This window comes from Canis lupus, chromosome 2 (genome assembly GCF_011100685.1).
Source record: "Canis lupus familiaris isolate Mischka breed German Shepherd chromosome 2, alternate assembly UU_Cfam_GSD_1.0, whole genome shotgun sequence".
Lineage (NCBI taxonomy): Eukaryota > Metazoa > Chordata > Mammalia > Carnivora > Canidae > Canis > Canis lupus.
Genome location: NC_049223.1, coordinates 18,613,955 through 18,632,217, shown reverse-complemented (window position 1 = coordinate 18,632,217; position 18,263 = coordinate 18,613,955). Strand labels below are relative to the sequence as shown.

General features: G+C 46.0%; 1 protein-coding gene and 1 long non-coding RNA gene across 2 annotated transcripts in view; both read left to right on the top strand.

The window, feature by feature from the left end:
* The first annotated feature begins 2,646 nt into the window (after positions 1–2,646).
* On the top strand, positions 2,647–10,699 carry VIM (vimentin). Its single transcript, NM_001287023.1, has 9 exons — positions 2,647–3,346; positions 3,993–4,053; positions 6,819–6,914; positions 7,001–7,162; positions 7,684–7,809; positions 8,160–8,380; positions 8,963–9,006; positions 9,409–9,494; positions 10,334–10,699. The coding sequence occupies exons 1-9, from the start codon at positions 2,784–2,786 to the stop codon at positions 10,373–10,375; spliced, it is 1,401 nt and encodes a 466-aa protein (NP_001273952.1). The 5' UTR covers positions 2,647–2,783; the 3' UTR covers positions 10,376–10,699.
* Positions 10,700–15,963: 5,264 nt separating this feature from the next.
* Positions 15,964–18,263, top strand: part of LOC111091443 — a 51,772-nt gene continuing 49,472 nt past the window's right edge. Inside the window, exon 1 of the long non-coding RNA XR_005355270.1 lies at positions 15,964–16,153. This is a non-coding gene — a long non-coding RNA (uncharacterized LOC111091443). The remainder of the gene's footprint in view (positions 16,154–18,263) is intronic.

The window sequence follows — 18,263 nt, the reverse complement described above, 5'->3', positions numbered from 1 at the left end:
AGAGATGAACGTCTGTTGGTTAACCCACACAGTCCATGGTATCTTGTCATAGCACCTGAGCTAAGGCAGCAGGTGAACATATCACAGTCCCGCCTGACAATACAGACTGCCAACTGGTTAGAAAGGAGAAGGGATACCCCTGAGATGATCAGGAAAGCCAGAGGAAGTCACCAGAGCCGTGAGGAATTTGCTGTGGTCACCAATAGGGCACATTGCCACACCGCACCAGAGCCTTGCCCTCATTTTCCATGGTGAGTCAGTCAGCAAGCATCCCCCGACAGCACCCCCTCATTGCCTGGGATCAGCACTTTAGGTGGGAGTGGGGTTCATCCTCTCTTCCCCCGCCCTCCATGGGAGATGGCTTTCTTCTCATCCTACGAATTCCAGGCACACTCACAATGGTGACATTTGCTGAGCAGTGGCTTGAATAAAGAGCTCTCAGGGAGCAAGATGGCAACGTGGAGCATGAGCTAGTGTGCCAGGGCACAGAGCCCCAGGAATGCCCCCCGGGAGTGCCCCACAGTCCCCCAGCATGGGAGAGAATGAAGGAAAGCCACAGCAGGGGAGCTGTGCAGCAAAGGTCTTTGACTTTGGCAGCGCCATTTGCCAGAGCTATCTGAAATGGGGTAAACAAAATATTGCCTAGAGGAGGCCTGTACAAAGAAGCTAGGATAAACCCTCAATTTGGTTCTAAACTATTTTTCTTAAATGCCAGGTAACCTCCAGTACCTCCCCCACACACCCCACCACTCTGAGAAAAAAAAAAAAAAAAAACAGAGGGAAGGCTGTTACCTCTTTTTCTCTTAACTATTTTAACTATTTTTACCGAGGTTTTGGAGTTAATCCATCCAGTACTCAATAAGTCTTCCTAAAAAAAAAACAAAAAAAAAACAAAAACAAAAAAGCACAACATCATAATTTTTAAATTGCTACTTCATCACAATAAGGCTGGCTTGCCTTTCCTCCCTTCATCTCCCTTTGGGGTAAGCACTCTCGTCTGCCTTTACTAATAATGCAACAACAGCCCTTGAGTTGAGTTGAGTGATTTACCTAGAAGGGTTCTGGTGGTGGAATCTGAACACTCCCTGGTGCCCGAGACCAGACGGGTTTTTTGCTGTTTGTTCTGTGGACAGTTTTATCTCTCTCACTGGAAGACCAATTGCACTAATTCTTCTGGAGAACAGGCCAAAAGGACCTGTGACATTTCCCAGACAAGTCCCCAGAATCCTGCAATGTGCCTCCCTGAACCAAAACGAACCCATAAATCTGTTTCCCCCAAACATTCTGTCCTTTGAGGTCTATGGTTGCTTTTCATTCATCATCAAGTGGGACCTTTTAAAGCAACATCTAACGAATTCTCTAATTGGGGCGGATTATATACCTTTAATGACTTCCACTGTAGCAGAAAAACCAGTGATCGCTCGATTTGATTTTGAAATTATGGTCGCTGATTTCCTCTTTCACCCAGAACTCTCAGATCGTGTTAAAAGTCGGGTGTGGTTTCATGGGGGGGGGGGGGGGGAGGCACTGGGAGGAACCCAGAGGAGAGGGAGGGAACATTGCAAGAAAACCCTGCCCCCCCCCCTCGCCCCCCAGCGCGTTCGTGCTGCCCGGGACCCCCGTCTGGGCCGCCGGGGGTCTGCAGGAGCGTCCTGCTGGTGGGAAGTCTGCACGTTTGGAGCACAGCCGGGCTTTGGAAAGTTCTTTGCAAAGAACCTAGGGGCGCTCTAGCATCCCCGCAGGCGAACCGCACAGCGAGGGCTGGGCCCGGCTCGAGCTCGAAGTTAGGGCAAACTTGGAGCGCACCGTGCGCGCGCGGCCCGGGGAGACCGAGGCCCCTCGTCTAACGGTCCCTGAGCCGCTCGGAGCCCTCGCGGCCGGCGGGCAGCAGGGCTCGGTGACTCACGCCCGTGACTCAGTGACCCCACCCCTCTCCCCCGGGCTTTCCCCGGAGCTCGCGCCCTGCACAGCCCGCCCCGGCCCGTTAGGTCCCCGGACGGGAACCCCCGAGACGGAGGCTGCGAAGACCTGCGGGCCGAGCCGGCGCTGCGCCAGGCCGCGCGGGGCCCCGGCGGGGCGTCCTGAGCCCGGCGCGCCCCACCTCGCGCTCCAATCTCAGGCGCTCTTTGTTCCTTTCTCGGCGCCTTCCGATCCTCGGGATCCCTCGCTCCCCCCTCTTCCTGCTTCTGGCCCGCGGGCCCCGCACCCCGCCCCGCCCCTCCCCTCGCCGACCGCAGCCCTGCAGCCGGGCGCCCCTCCCACCCGCCGCCTACTCCCAGGACGCTCCGGCGGTGCCCGAGACCCCCACGCCCCCCGGCCATCCCGAGGAGGGCCCCCCACCGCCCCCACCACGGCGCGACCTCGCCCTCCGCAGCACCCAGGGCGAAGCAGGGCGCGGGCCCTCCCCAGGAACGCCCCCGAAAGTCCCGGCGCAACCCAGAAGTAACGGGACGGGGCCCGGGCCGCGCCGCAGAGGGACGCGGAGGGAGGCTCGAGGGCGCCCCCGCCCCGGCCCCCGCCCCCCTTCCCGCGCCTCGTCGGGTCCCCATTGGCTGGCGCGGCCTGCGGCTGGGATGGCAGTGGGAGGGGGCCCTGGTTCCTAACGGGTTATAAAAACTGCGCCCTCGGCGGGGTCCAGTCCTCTGCCACTCTCGCTCCGGGTCCCCGCGCCAGAGCCGCAGCAGCGCGCCCGCCGCCCGCAGCCACCGCGCCCTCGCCCGCCGGTCCTCCCCGAGCCGGTCCGTGCCGCCGCAGCCGCGCAGCCCACCGCCGCCCTCCGCACCATGTCCACCAGGTCTGTGTCCTCGTCCTCCTACCGCAGGATGTTCGGCGGCCCGGGCACCGGGAGCCGGCCGAGCTCCACGCGGAGCTACGTGACCACGTCCACCCGCACCTACAGCCTGGGCAGCGCGCTGCGCCCCAGCACCAGCCGCAGCCTCTACGCCTCGTCCCCGGGCGGCGCGTACGCCACGCGCTCCTCCGCGGTGCGCCTGCGGAGCAGTGTGCCCGGCGTGCGTCTGCTGCAGGACTCGGTGGACTTCTCGCTGGCCGACGCCATCAACACCGAGTTCAAGAACACGCGCACCAACGAGAAGGTGGAGCTGCAGGAGCTGAACGACCGCTTCGCCAACTACATCGACAAGGTGCGCTTCCTGGAGCAGCAGAACAAGATCCTGCTGGCCGAGCTCGAGCAGCTCAAGGGCCAGGGCAAGTCGCGCCTGGGGGACCTCTACGAGGAGGAGATGCGGGAGCTGCGCCGGCAGGTGGACCAGCTCACCAACGACAAGGCCCGCGTCGAGGTGGAGCGCGACAACCTGGCCGAGGACATCATGCGGCTGCGGGAGAAGTAAGGCGGCGCCCCCGGGCGTGGGGGGGAGGGTGGGGGCTGCGGGAGGTTGGGATTGGGGACCGGGTCCCCCCCCCCCCCCCGCCAGCGAGAAGCTGCCACGCCCTTGGGGATGTGGCTGGGGCGGTGGCTGCCTGGGGGAGCGCGGGTGATGGGGCTGTGGCGCGCCCGCCCCGCCCTGCACGCAGACCTCGCGGTTAGCATTTCCCCTCTACCCCCCCTCCCCATTGCCCAAGGACACCCCGCTTCGGGTTACAGATTGCTTCAAGCTACCGCGCTGTCTGGAGCCGAAGGCCCGTAAAAGCGATGAGCGCGATTTACCCCCAAAGTTTTAGAAAGTTTCCTGGCCTCTTCTGGAGGGAGGGGGGAGGAGAGGAGGGAAGCGGCGGGTGCGAGACAAAGGGATTGCAGAGGTTCCCCGCGGCGGCGGCCCTGCAGGTTAGCGTGACCGCGTCCTTGCTCTTGCACGCGGCCGCGAGGTCCGGCCAGAAGCCGCGGAGGGCAGTGGTTGCGGAAGCCGCAGTCGGCGGGCGCCGGGGAGGCTGGCCGCGCGGGGCTCCGGTCTCCGCGACGCGGTGGTTGGGTGGGGCCACCCCGCCCCTGGCAGTTTCTTGGTTCCCCTTTGGTGACTGTGCGGCTGTTGCAGGTTGCAAGAGGAGATGCTTCAGAGAGAGGAAGCCGAGAGCACCCTGCAGTCTTTCCGACAGGTTTGTAGATTCCCTTCCCGCTTGGCAGCCCCCGGACCGCACCCGAGCGGCGCGGGGCAGTTCCCGAAGTTACTTGACCCACGTCTAGGTTCTGCCAAACTTCACGTCCGCGCGCAAAGCCCCCTAGCGGCAGAGCGGGCGCAGGTGCAGCTTCTGCGAATAAACACCCTTGAATGAGCGAAGCCCCTTCTCTTAGGACACAAAGAAAATCTTTTAACTTTTTACTCCGTTTCGAGATGCTTTTTCCAGAGAAATAGGTCTTTTTTTTTTTTCCGTTTTGTTTTTGCAACACGCATTCTCTTTCTGAACAGTTACAGTCTGATGTAGGTTAAGGTTTGCTCGGGTTAAGGCGGCTGACTTTTTACAAGGCCACCAAAAGCACAGTTCCGCCCTGGAGTTGGAAATGTTTACAAAAGCACAGTTCCGCCCTGGAGTTGGAAACGTAAACGTAGTGGAGGAAACTTACCTTTAACTGGACTTAAGCCAGCAAGTTTCCTCCCCTTCTCCGCAAGTTCCATTGTGGCATTAAAGTTCTATGGAAGTGTCACTAGGCACAGCTATTTTGTGATCTCATAAGGGTGAAAAGGAGCCATCTGTCCCCTGGGCTGAAAGGTATTAATGGTTTCTACGGGCTTCACTATGGAATGTAGATACAGACATTCTGGCAAGTGTGGTGGCCCGGGACAGAAATAATAGGAGTCTTTGTGTCCCCAGAGGAGCTTTGCAACAGGCTACATTCTGATTGAATATGTAATGATGTAAGCGCAGTTCTAATTGGACACAAGTATTTGCTAACATCCGTTATCTAATATCTGGCCCAGACTTGTGAAGTATGCGACGTGAAAAGTTCTTAAAGCGACAGTCCTAGCTCACATTTTGAAAGGCCTTTCCTTATTTGGAAGGCAGAAGAGTGGATTTTTAAGTAAAGGACTATTTGTCTCAAAGTTAGACCGACTTAGAAGACTTTTAGTTTGAAATTGGAATTCAAAAGCAGGAAGAGCTTACCAGCACAGTTTTATGCTCCTGAACACTTACTGGGAGGGATATATAAGCTCCCAGATGAATAGTCTAGAATAACATTGTGAAGCCGAAATACATTTACTGAATTAAGTTAAACACTGCAGCGTGTGGTCCATTCTAGTAACTGAGCATTTATAATCATATCTGTGTTGTTCTCTGCAGAGTAGTGAGCTACTATAAAACTACTAGAATGAAAGCTCTGCTCTTTGGGGATTAGGGAAAATCCGTTATATTCTCATCCACAAAGTAGCATGGCACACTGAACCTTCTGTAGAGGTTATAGTAAATGATCTTTTGCATCTTTTTTAGGGCTTACCAAGCAAAAAGGAATCTTTCCCAAGCCTGATTTTTTTTTATATTATCATCACATACAATTGCATACAAGATAAGACATAAAAAAAATCTTATAACCTTTCCTGTAGGGGAAATAAAATCTTTGAGACATAAGAGTTTGCAATGGGTGGAAACACAGGAGAGCCATAGCAGCAAGAATTATGCATATAGTTTCATTATATGCATTTTGACCAGTCATTCTGAAACAAGTAACTGACTTTGCAAAGTGCTAAGTGAAGAGGATGGACACACCCTTGCAAGATGAGATGGGAGTTTAAAGAGAAAATTCTACCAAAGGAAGCAAAGAAAATAGAGGGCAGAATTATATTTCTTTTCCTTCAGAAGGAAAGAACTGCATCTTTGCCAGTGTACATTTTGAACTGGAGTATAAATCTAGCCTTGTAACATGAATGCTAGATGACTACATACCTGCTTTGCATTCTAAGGATATATTTCAGGAGGTTGGAATATAGGGGCGTCTGGGTGGCTCAGTCGGTTAAGCTCTTGATCTCAGCTCAGGTCTTGAGTTCAGCGTCCTGAATGCAGGCCCCATCTCGAACTCCACCCAGCATGGAGCCTAATTAAGGGGAAAAAAAAACATTTGAATAGAGGTAAAAAGAGCTCAGGTATACACTGAAGCTTTTGAAACACAAATTTCTGTTCTGCACACACTCAGGTGTCCGGGAAGTGAAATCTGATCAACTCCCATCTTATCATCACATTATTTCGTGACATTATATAAAAAAAGAAACCTTAAAAATGTGGTGACACTGATTTTTCTAGGTTTTAAGGAATAATAAAATCAGTCAGGGAAAGACAAATACCATATGATTTCACTCGTGTGGAATTTAAGAAAGAAACAAAACAAATGCTCAAAGAAAAAAGACAAATCAGAACAAATTCTTAGCTATAGAGAACAAAAACTGATGGTCACCAGAGGAAGTCGGAGGGGAGGGGTGAAATAGGAGATGGGAATTAAGAGTGCACTTAATGTGACGTACATGGAGTATTGGACAGTATTGTTCTATCGCTGTATCGTACACCTGAAATCTAGTGCTGTATGTTCGATATACTGGAATTGAAATTTTAAAAATAATGAAAAGCTTCACTAGTATAATGTAGATTCAGTAATGATTGATTAAGTGCAGTTTGCCATGTGCAGTTTAACATTTATTTATTTTCAGATTGCTTATTAACCATCTGAATACAGTGGGTCACAATTCAAATTTATTAAGAGATCTATATTACAGTTGCGGGTGATTTATAGACACATAAAGGTCATAAAATTTGTCAACAACTTTACTTTTCATGGTAAAGAGACTGAGCTCATATGGTTCATTTAAAGTGAATAAATGAGATAAGCCATCGGCTTTAGCATATCCTCCAATAAACCCTGTCTTTTCTCAAACTAGGATGTTGACAATGCTTCTTTGGCACGTCTTGACCTTGAGCGGAAAGTGGAATCCTTGCAAGAAGAGATTGCCTTTTTGAAGAAACTACATGATGAGGCAAGTAGAGCCACTTCTAGTGGATGAATGCAGGGGAAGTTGCTCCATACTTGGCATGGCTGACCTTCTGTTTGTTCCTTCTTCAGGAAATCCAGGAGCTGCAGGCCCAGATTCAGGACCAGCATGTCCAAATCGATATGGATGTTTCCAAGCCTGACCTCACGGCTGCCCTGCGTGATGTACGCCAGCAATATGAAAGCGTGGCTGCCAAGAACCTTCAGGAGGCCGAGGAATGGTACAAGTCCAAGGTATGACACCAATCAGTGTAACCTGAACAGAAGAAGAGCATTTTGTTCTGCAAACACTTGCATCTGCCTTGATCCCTACATCCCCTCTAGCTTCTATCAGAAAGTTGGTTTGAACTTCTTGAACTTCTTGTTCAAGTCTTATTTGTTGCTGCAGCCTTCCTATCACTCACACCTTCTTTCCACCACCCCCATTTAACCGTACTTCAGTGTAAATCCCAATACCGCACCTGTGACCTCCACCCTTCTTGAATGCCAGTAATACATCAAATCTCTACTAGAAAATAGCAACGTCAGCATTCCACCACTCTTCCTTTGCTTTTTCAGAACAGAAATGTAGAGATATTCTGAAGGATGTGGAGACTTGAACTGAAAATACAGAATTTGGTTTGGGTTATGTGCCGTGTTTGCTTACCATCTTTAAGCTTTAAGCTTTCCCGTTTTTCCAGGGAAGGTTGAATCAAAGAAAATCTGTGACCAAGTCCATTGGGTGGTCTACAATTTTTTTAATTCCTTTCTGACAGTTTGCCGACCTCTCTGAGGCTGCTAACCGGAACAATGATGCCCTGCGCCAGGCGAAGCAGGAGTCAAATGAGTACCGGAGACAGGTGCAGTCCCTCACCTGCGAAGTGGATGCACTCAAAGGGACTGTGAGTATCAGACCCCAAGAAAAGAGGGGATGTAACCAGCTTGTGTCACTCACATTGATCAAGTGATTGGTGCTCTCTGAATAAAACTTCAAATGAAGAAAAGTGTGTGTTTCGATCCAAAGGAAATGAGTTGTGCAGACAGATGCAAAAGGCACTTTGAGATGTGAAGGTTTTAGGGAACACATACACTGTTGCATCTAACACTTGATACTTGTTTTCTTCGCTTGAAATTGGCGTGCTCACCAATTTTTGGCACTAAGGGAACATATTGCGAAAGGTCCATAAATGGTTCAGGGAGGAGCTGGGGTTTTTCTGGGAAGTAACATCGGGAGCCTTTCTCATTCCTGCAGAATGAGTCTCTGGAACGCCAGATGCGTGAAATGGAAGAGAACTTTGCCGTCGAAGCTGCTAACTACCAAGACACTATTGGCCGCCTGCAGGATGAGATTCAGAACATGAAGGAAGAAATGGCTCGTCACCTTCGGGAGTACCAGGACCTGCTGAATGTTAAGATGGCTCTCGACATTGAGATTGCCACCTACAGGAAGCTGCTGGAAGGCGAGGAGAGCAGGTGAGAGCAGTGACCGAAGGGCTTAGGCACAGGAATCCGTCGGTGCCATTTGTTAGGAATTATGCCACTCCCTCTACATACATTCTTTCCGTCCCCAGAACATTTCTTCAAGGTAGTTACGTACCATTTTTTATAAATATGGAATCTTAGGTTGGGAGATTTAGTAACTTGCCCTCGTCCGTGTTAATCAGTGGTAGAGCTGGGATTTGAACTCACAACTCTGTGAGCACCAGCACTTTTCCCACTCTGCAGTGCTTGGAGAAAACGCTCAAAGTAAAAGATTTTAGGGCAGTCCCGGTGGCTCCGCGGTTTAGCGCCGCCTTCAGCCCAGGGTGTGATCCTGGAGTCCTGGGATCATGGAGCCTGCTTCTCCCTCTGCCTGTGTCTCTGCCTCTCTCTCTGTCTCTCATGAATAAATAAATAAAATCTTTTTTAAAAAAAGATTTTAAATGTGTTCATGAGACCTGTCACAGGTAAATACCTGTCCTAAGCAAATCCCTCACTTAATGAATGACAAGAATAAACATTCTTGTTTGAGTTGTTTTCCAAAAATTTTTACCAGTTTTCTTTATCTCTTTATAGGATTGCTCTGCCTCTTCCAAACTTTTCTTCCCTGAACCTGAGGGGTAAGCATTTCATCTCCCTGGGGGGAAGATTTCAGCAGCTTGTAACTACTCTATTTATGATAAAACACTAATTTGTTAAATGCTGCTTGAAAATGCCACACAAGATACACTCCTATAACATACCCGTAATTTTTAGAACCAAGTACTGTCTTACAATCTATGCTGCCAGTTAAATTTCAATTCCATTTGACTTCTTCCTTTGGAGTGGATGCTGGAATAGTCCACCCTAAGGTTACCATGTTATCAGACATTGGGCTTTCAAATAGGTCTTAAGTCTTGAGAATTGTGTTGGGAGGAGCACTTTGGATAATCATGAACATCACGATTGGTGTTCCTAATTTCTTGGGCAAAATAGTCACTTGTCTTTTTTTAAATTTCACTTTTACTAATTTCTTTATTCAGAAACCAACCTGGATTCACTCCCTCTGGTTGACACTCACTCAAAAAGAACGCTTCTGATTAAGACGGTTGAAACTAGGGATGGACAGGTGGGTATCTTTCCGTCAAAACCAGTGTAATCTCAGGCGGACGTGGATATCCTTGGGAATCCCTAAGTCACTATCTCAGATAACACCTGGCTGATTCAGGAGGTAGTAGTTTCACTCGTGACCCCTAAAAAGAGAACAGGCCTCTTCTGGCACAACACACAGCCAACTATTTGGCTCCTACATATGAAGGTGAGATAGTGATCTATCTGCAGTCCACAATAAGTGATTTTTTTCTATGCTCCTTAATTTAAGATGGGAGTATAGCTTCTTTAAGTTACTTCCTAGACTCGCTCCATGAGCGAACTTCATTAGACTACCTCGGTATCAGGAATGGTTTGATCTTGGACATACAGCCTGTCCCACTGGCTGCCACCTAAATACTCCTAGGCTCTTGGACATAGTGCAGGGATATGCAGTACGATCAATTAGTTTCTCATTACCTCTCTATGCCAGGAAAGAAATAGCCAAAATGAATTGTAATTTTCATGGAATCTTGCCTTGCACATACACTTAAAATGTACTCAGCTATATATTTTAGTATATTTTCATGGCTTTTAAACTTTGTTGCATAGGATTATTACAGCATCCTTCATAAACAATTTTAAATTTTCCTTTTTTAAGTCCTGACATTCCATTGGATATTTATTTTGCATGTAGAAGAGCAGTTTACACATGTATCTGTCTCTTCTAGCTGTGACCTTTGCTGTGCACAAACAGCTTCATGTACCTATTTTCACAATAAATTATACCTACTTAGTAGGATTTTCCTTTGTCATGCTTTATGGGGTAATCTGATCTTCCACAGGTATGATACTTGATTCGAATTTTTTTTTAACCAGGTTATCAACGAAACTTCTCAGCATCATGATGACCTTGAGTGAAGCTTGCCCAGATTCGGTGCAGCAATTACTACCAGCAAGAATAAAAAAAAAAAGAAATTCGTATCTTAAAGAAACAGCTTTCAAGTGCCTTTCTGCAGTTTTTCAGGAGCGCAAGATAGATTTGGAATTAGGAGTAACCTCTAGTTCTTAAGAACCAACACTCTTAAAAGATTTAGGAGAAAGTTTACAACATAATCTAGTTTACGAAGAAAACTTGTGCTAGAATACTTTTTAAAAAGTATTTTTGAATACCATTAAAACTGCTTTTTTCCAACAAGTATCTGACCAACTTGTTTCTGCTTCAATAAATCTTTGGAAAACTCTTTTGCTGTGTTATTTGATACAATCTAAACAATTCTCTAAATTTGTGAGAATATATGTTTTAGTGAAATAATTTTTTGGCCCTGTTGGTGAATTCGCCCCAAAAATCAAGTTTAGGTTAACTTGATAAATTGAACTTACTTAGGCTTGAGGTATCACTCTTAATTTGGTCATTTTAAGTAAACTTCACTCCTTTTAAGTTATTTAACTTTACAAATGTAAAGTTACAAATGGATGATCTAGGGCCACCTGGGTGGCTCAGTGGTTGAGCACCTGCCCTTGGCTTGGGTCGTGATCCTGGAGCCCTGGGATTGAGTCCCACATCAGGCTCCATGCAGGGAGCCTGCTTCTCCCTCTGCATGTGTCTCTGCCTCTGTCTACGTGTCTCATGAATAAATAAATAAAATCTTTAAAAATTCCAAATAGATGATTTATCATAAAACAACTTGTACAGAAATGACAATAGGTCTTTTAATGAAACAAGTTCAGCTGGGGCCATGTCTGTGTGTGATTGCAGTTCTAACAAAGAGACTTTCTAAAATTAAAGACTGGCTAGAGGGAACTTCTGGGGTCATGCGCAGCAGGTGGAGTACCAGATCCCACTGTGAGAGTGGGAACATAGGTCAGAATATAGGGCCTGTGTCTTCCCTTAACAAGATGCAGAGACAGGACAAGTCCATCAAGCTTAAAAAAAAATGGAGCAAGGAGAGTGCATGTGTCAGGAAAAGTTTCAGGCCTCTGAAGGATGGATAGAGTAGAGACACATAGGGGAGGGATGATAGTGCTTGGAGGTGACAGAGTTGCAATGGTTGGTAGTGGTATATTCTGAGGGAAATTCCTTCAGGGAAAACCCTGGATTTCTTGACGTCCCAATTTCCTATATACCACTTCCTATATACCCTCTGCTCCAGGAATGCAGTGGTAGGCATTTGCTGTAGTTCTTAGGTGCTTGCCTGTACCTCTCTTGAGTGGCTGAAGGGAGTAGTAGGTAGTTAACGCAAAGCCCACCTAAGTGCCAGACACTAAGTGCTACATAACAATTTACATCCCTTATATCATTTTGGTTTTGCGGCAGTGGCGGGGCGGGGGAGTGTGGTGCATGAGTAAAGAAAGGATTGGCTGCAGAAGTGACCCCTAGATGCTGTGACTTTACGTCCTAGTTTGCAAGGGATGGTCTTGTTCTTTCAACATTATTTATTAATAGTGCCCCCTTCAGGCTCATAATTGTACTTGTTTGGATGATAGATGATACCTGGTCACCCCAACCTCAGTATATCTGGTCATCCTACCATCAATATAATCTTGTAGAAAAGTGTGCTGATCCAAAGAGTCCTTGACTCTGCTCCTGCCCCCACCCCACCCCAGCCCACATATTTGAACAGCTGGGGTGTTAAATGGTGCAATCAGCATTACCACAGCAAACATCCAAGACTGTGGGCCCTAACAGATTTTTTCTATTTGGTTTTTGGTTTTGTTTTCTGTCCGTTAGCCATTCCTACCATCATCCTCTAAGCCCCCTAACCTACTTTTCCTGCCTCCTCTGCCATTTCTACTAGACTTCTGGCTTAGGAGGATTATCCAGGGAAACATAAGCTCCATGTTGGTTTTCTTCAAACATTTGACCTTTTATTATTAAAAAAAAAAAAAAAATCAAGCTGTGGGTTTTTTTTTTCCAGGAGGAAAGGGACCAGGATAATGAGTTCCACTGTTATACTTTGAGACAAATGGGTTTCCCAGCCTTCAAAGTCCCCACAGTTCATTCTAAAATCACCTCCTGGGGCATCTGGGTGGCTCAGTGGTTGAGCATCTGCCCTTGGCTCAGGTTGTGATCCCAGAGTCCCGGGATCGAGTCTTGCATCAAGCTCCCTGTGGGGAGCCTGCTTCTCCCTCTGCCTATGTCTCTGCCTCTCTCTCTGTGTCTTCATGGATAAGTAAATAAAATCTTTTTAAAAAATTAAAGGAGAATAAAATAAAATCACATCCCCAAAATGGCAAAGATGAGCCAACCTTCCTTATCTGCAACTGTCAGAAATTGGCCCTTCATGAAAAGCCTCACAGGGGCTCACCTCCTAGGAATTCAAATCTCTTTAATTAAGTCTTTTTTATTTTTATCTTTAATTATACTTCTGGTATTTTCCTTATCTTCCACTTTGAAAAACTAATAAAAAGAAACTATGTTCTCACCACCTATGGTGAAACAAAGATTAATGCTTGGTTCTTTTATATATAACATTAATCCAAGATTAAAGGAGATAAAAAAAAAAGTAGGAGGCAGAGTGAAGGAAACGATGGCATAAAGTGAAGGCTGGAAAAAGTTGCCACAAGGACTGTGAGCTCCTGAGGAATAATGTGAAAATTAAGTTCGACTCAATTTTCTCACCGTAGTGACAGATGGAGGAGGTGGCTGGGAATTAGACAAGTGTTCAGCTTAGTTGTAACATACCTGATGGAGCATCCACCTTCCCACGACCAGCCTCTGACAAAGGCACTGGGACAGTGAAATCTCCTATCTGGATTGTGGGTTGTGAGAAGGAGGGTGTGAATGTTGGGAGAGAGGGGTGGGAAGGAAGGGAAGGTGAGAGAATACTGGCTTCTCCTCCTGTTTTCCTAAAAAAAAAAAAAAAAAAAAAAAAAAAAAAAAAAAAAAAAAAAAAGATTGTGTTTATTTATTCACGAGAGACACAGAGAGAGAGGTAGAGACACAGGTAGAGGGAGAAGCAGGCTTCCTGTAGGGAACCTGATGTGGGACTCAATTCCAGGACCCCAGGAGCATGACCTGAGCTGAAGGCAGACACTCACCTGCTGAGGCCCAAGTGGGCCTCCCCTCCTGTTCTCCTGAAGAAAGCAAGGAAAAAATAAACACTATGCCTGCAAGAAGGCTTTCTCTCCAGCCTGGCAGGCTTCAGCTACAGGAAGGGTCTGAATCCATCCCTTGTGACTGCAAAATACCACAGATTGGGGCTGAAACAATAGAAATATATTGTCTCACAGTTCCAGGGGCTGGAAGTCCAAGATCAAGGTGTTGGCAAGGCTGGTTTATTCTGAGACCCCTCACCCTAACTAATCTCTTCTTACAAGTTAAGTAAGTCCCATTGAAATAGGGACCATCCATATGACCCCATTTTATCTGAATTCCCTCTTGAAAGAGCTTATCTCCAAATGCAGTTACATCCTAAGGTACTGGAGGTTCGGACTTCAATGTATGACTATGGGATTGTGCAGGAGGAGACACAAGTCAGCCCGTAACAGGTCACAGGTAAACGTTTAGAGAACATGCTCCTTGTCTGTGTTCAAAAGAAGTCTGTGATAGAGATTTTCAAAGGGTCAATGATGGTTAATACATTGCTGAAAGATTTGTGGCCCTCTCTGACTGTAAAACTTTATTTTTAAAACTCCCTCTCCAGGATGAGAGCAGTTTCAGGTAAATCTTTCAGAGATGTTCTACGGACAGCTATCACGTAAGGCAAGTACTTCTTTTAGGGCACTGTAGGAGGTCAACAGGCAGTTGTGGGATGCCCTTGGAAGAGTCAAAGGAACTATTTAATAGGCTTTCCTCAGATGAAGGGTTTTCACAGTCCAAGGCCAGAATAAAGCTATATTTTCTTAGAAAGTCCGACTTTCCTATATGTATCAGGTACTGTGCTGGATGTCGGCCGTACCACCCCAAAGTCAGCTTCCTTACCGAGTTCACAGCCTAGCAGTCTAGTAAAGAAGCACAGGGCCATGGATTAAATATTGGTGTCACCCACCCACAATTTCAAATGTCGAAATCCTAACCCTCAGCATGATGGTATTCGGATGTGGGGCCTTTAGGAGATAATTAACTAATTTGGGGAGCCAGGGCCTTCATAATCAGGATTAAGGTCCTTATGAAAAGATGCAAGAGAGCTTGCTTTCTCTCTGCTCTGCTTTCTGCTTGTGAGATACTGTGTGAGGTTGCTTTCTGCAAACCAGAAAGCAGGCACTCTCCAGACACCTGGTCTTCTGGCACCTTGAGCTAGGATTTCCCAACCTCCAGAATTGTGAGAAGCACATTTTTGTTCAAGCCACATAATCTATGGTATTCTGTGATAGCAGCCCAAACTGGCTAAGACAAACAGGCTGTGTTGTGTACAGGGGGTTGGATGCATTTCACTTCACAAATGTTGCAAAGTAGCTCTATAGGTCACTTCAGTTCAATTCAGTTCTCCTCAGCTGGAGTCAACATGGAGAAAGGTCGAGTTCTGTCCTTGGAGTTCAGACTGTGGATCCTAATCCTGGTGCTGGTCATAATGTGATGTGGGCCTCTATCTCTCCAGAATATGAAAATTTTCCTATCCCTCTTTTACCTTCCTGAGCATATGAATTGTAATATATATATAATATATATATATATTCATTTAAATGTCTTTATCTGCTAATGTCAAGACGTGAATCACATATGAATTTGTTTATATTGTCTGCTTTCTCTTTTGGTTTTTGATTATTTGGTCCTATCTTTAGTATGCCTCATAATTGTTTTCTGGATGCTGAAGAGTCTTAAATGAATACTTGTTTAGGCTCTGGACAGTATTTTTAATTTTATTTTTAAAAAGATTTTATTTATTTATTCATGAGAGACACACACAGAGAGAGAGAGAGAGAGAGAGAGAGAGAGGCAGAGACACAGGCAGAGGAAGAACCAGGCTCCATGCACGGAGCCCAACATGGGACTCGATTCTGGGACTCCAGGATCACACCCTGGGCCGAAGGCACTAAACTGCTGAGCCACCCAGGGATCCCCCTAGACAGTATTTTTATTAGCTAAAGAGGATGAAAAGTTTTTTTTTTTTTTAAGATTTATTTATTTATTTGAAAAAGAGTGAGAGAGACAGCATGAGTGGGAGGGGCAGAGGGAGAGGGAGAGAGAATCTCAAGAAGATTCTGTGCTGAGTGTGAAGCCCAATGTGGGGTTCAATCCCAGGACACTGAGATCATGACCTGAGCCAAAACCAAGAGTCAGAGTCAGACCTTTAACTGACTGGGCCACTTAGGTACCCCATGTTTTCTTTTTACAGGCAAATAGAGTACCAGTGGATGACCTTGATTTGGTAAGTGTTAATTTTAGCCTTTGTTAGGGCTGGCCTATTTTAACTTCATTATCTTAATACCATTGTTACTTCTCAAGTGTGGCCATTAGCTCTAGTGTGGGGGATATTTGTGTGTCTCAATTGTGTCATAAACACAGTTTATGACAGCCCTCTGTTGACAGAGCTTACACTCTAGCCTCTGCTTCTCCAGGTGTTGAAATCTCTGCTTGATTTTTAGCTTCCCTGCCACTGTTTCTGCTAGGTTTCTTGGTGTCTTGCCCTAAATAAATGCAGCGTTTGAGATGGCCAACAACTGGAATGCATCTCTGTCTCCTTAGCCTAAGGGGAATACCATTCTGTGTTTGAGCTCTCTCCCTCATTTGGAAATTACCCTCTTGGGAAAAACTAGGTGAGTGTGGATTTTACTATGGATACTTTCCTTCTCCAAGGTGTACAGCTCTCAATCCAACTGTATTGGTTGCTCTCAAATACATTCAAACAGGTCTGTGTGTGTGTGTGTGTGTGTGTGTGTGTGTGTGTGTTCCAGCTATTATACTTGTTTCCATGGAGAGAGAGATATTCAAATTACCTATTGTAACCATGAAATATGCAACTGCAAAACTCATCAGCTTAAAGCAGCAGTGTATAGTTCTCTGGGTTGACTCGGCTCACGGTGAGTAAATTTGGGATTATTCATGCAATTGCAGACAATTGGTCCACTAAGGCTGGGTCATCTGGAGGCTCAACTGGATAGGGAATATAAGATGGCATTTCATTATTATGCCTCTTGCCTCAGTGCTTCTTGGTTTCTTTCACTATCCACATACTGTCTCAAAATCCAGGGCTTAGGCTTCTCACAGCATAGTAACAGGATAGCTATACTCCTTACAGTGTGACTCACCGCTGAGAGGCAGGAAACAAAAATGTCCAGATTTGATAAGGCCTGTCTCTGTAAGTGACACAGCATATTTCCCTTATAACCTATCAGTCAAATAAGTCACAGAAACCACCTAGATTCAAGGATGGAGAAATAGACTCTAACTTTTGGTGTGAGAATGGCAAGGTTACAATACAGAAGAACATGTGGAATGAGAGGTAGTGTTGTGGCCATTTTTGGAAAATATCACCTACCATATAAGCTACCCTGCTGGGGTTTAAACAGGAGGTCCCAATCAAAGTTAGCTTAAGAAGATAAAGAAAACTTGAAGTTTTTCTCGAAAGAAAGTATCAGGAACAGATTGTTCTAACAATTGAGTTCTACAAAACATTTAAAAGTACAAATTCCAAAGTATCACAAATACTTCAAAATCATAAAAATGAAGGAACATTCCCTAATTATATGAAGATAGCATAACCTCATTTCTAAAACTAGATAAATAGACACAAAATAGGACGTAAAATTTGCAGATCAACTTTATTCATGGATATAGATGCAAATATCCTGACAAAACATCAACAAACCAAATTATGTTGGCTAAGATTCTTTGAAAAGCCAAAGGCAGGATGGGATGTACAAGAGATGTATAGTGCAGGATAAATGGAAAGACACAGGAGTGGAGAGGTGACTGCCGTTTGACCCATGAGTTGGAGACGCTCCTTCCTTCCTTCCCTGTCCTTGTAATGTCCATTCTGCTTGCCCTCCCCACTCCCAGAAGCTGCCTCAAGAGCACAGCTTTAAGAAAGTGATGTGGTGTCGAGACTATATGGTGGTACACCCAGTTAAGACTATAGATGTTTAAAATTTGACAGGCAGATGTGGAGATCTATTCCTCTTGTGGCCACGGAGACAAGCCTCATATATAAAGTTCCTTTGCTTATGAAAATTGTCATCTACTAACCTACCAACCAGCCTCTTTCTTCAGTCTGCCCCTGCTGGGTGCTGATTTCAGATTTCACGCAGGCAGCTTAGGAGGACACCAAGAAGCAACAGAAGCAACCAACGTAAGGGAGATACCACTGTTGTATACCCAAAGCTTTTCCTGAAGGCTTTTTTCCTTTCTGGCCACCTTATGGGCTGACCTTGAAGCAATTATATGCCTCCTTGAGAAAAGAGACGATGAGTTGATGATTTTAATGTCCCTTTATGTCTTGCGCAAGACAATTCCACACCTAACTGTTCAACATCTATGAACAAAATTAATTTTATTTACTTATTTATTTATATATATTTATTTTTACAAAATTAATTTTATATAAATATATAGTCTGACATTAACTCCAGGAAGCTACATTATGTTTGACAGTCTCAAAAGCCTTTCTCTTCCTAGGCACTGTCTATTTCATGGCACCACAACAAATCCCATCTTTCAACTCCAATTAAATATGGGTAATGCAAACTACCGCTGTATAATCTCATATGTGTGGGGCTATGGGTGCAGTCAGATAACTGAATGTTCTCCTCACCACCTCCAGATAAACTCTTGTCCCCGGTGTGATTCACTGATCATAAATTGGTTTACTGCAAGAAATAAAAATGGATATGCTGAAGCTGTCTCCAGGTAGTAGATAGGATGAACTGC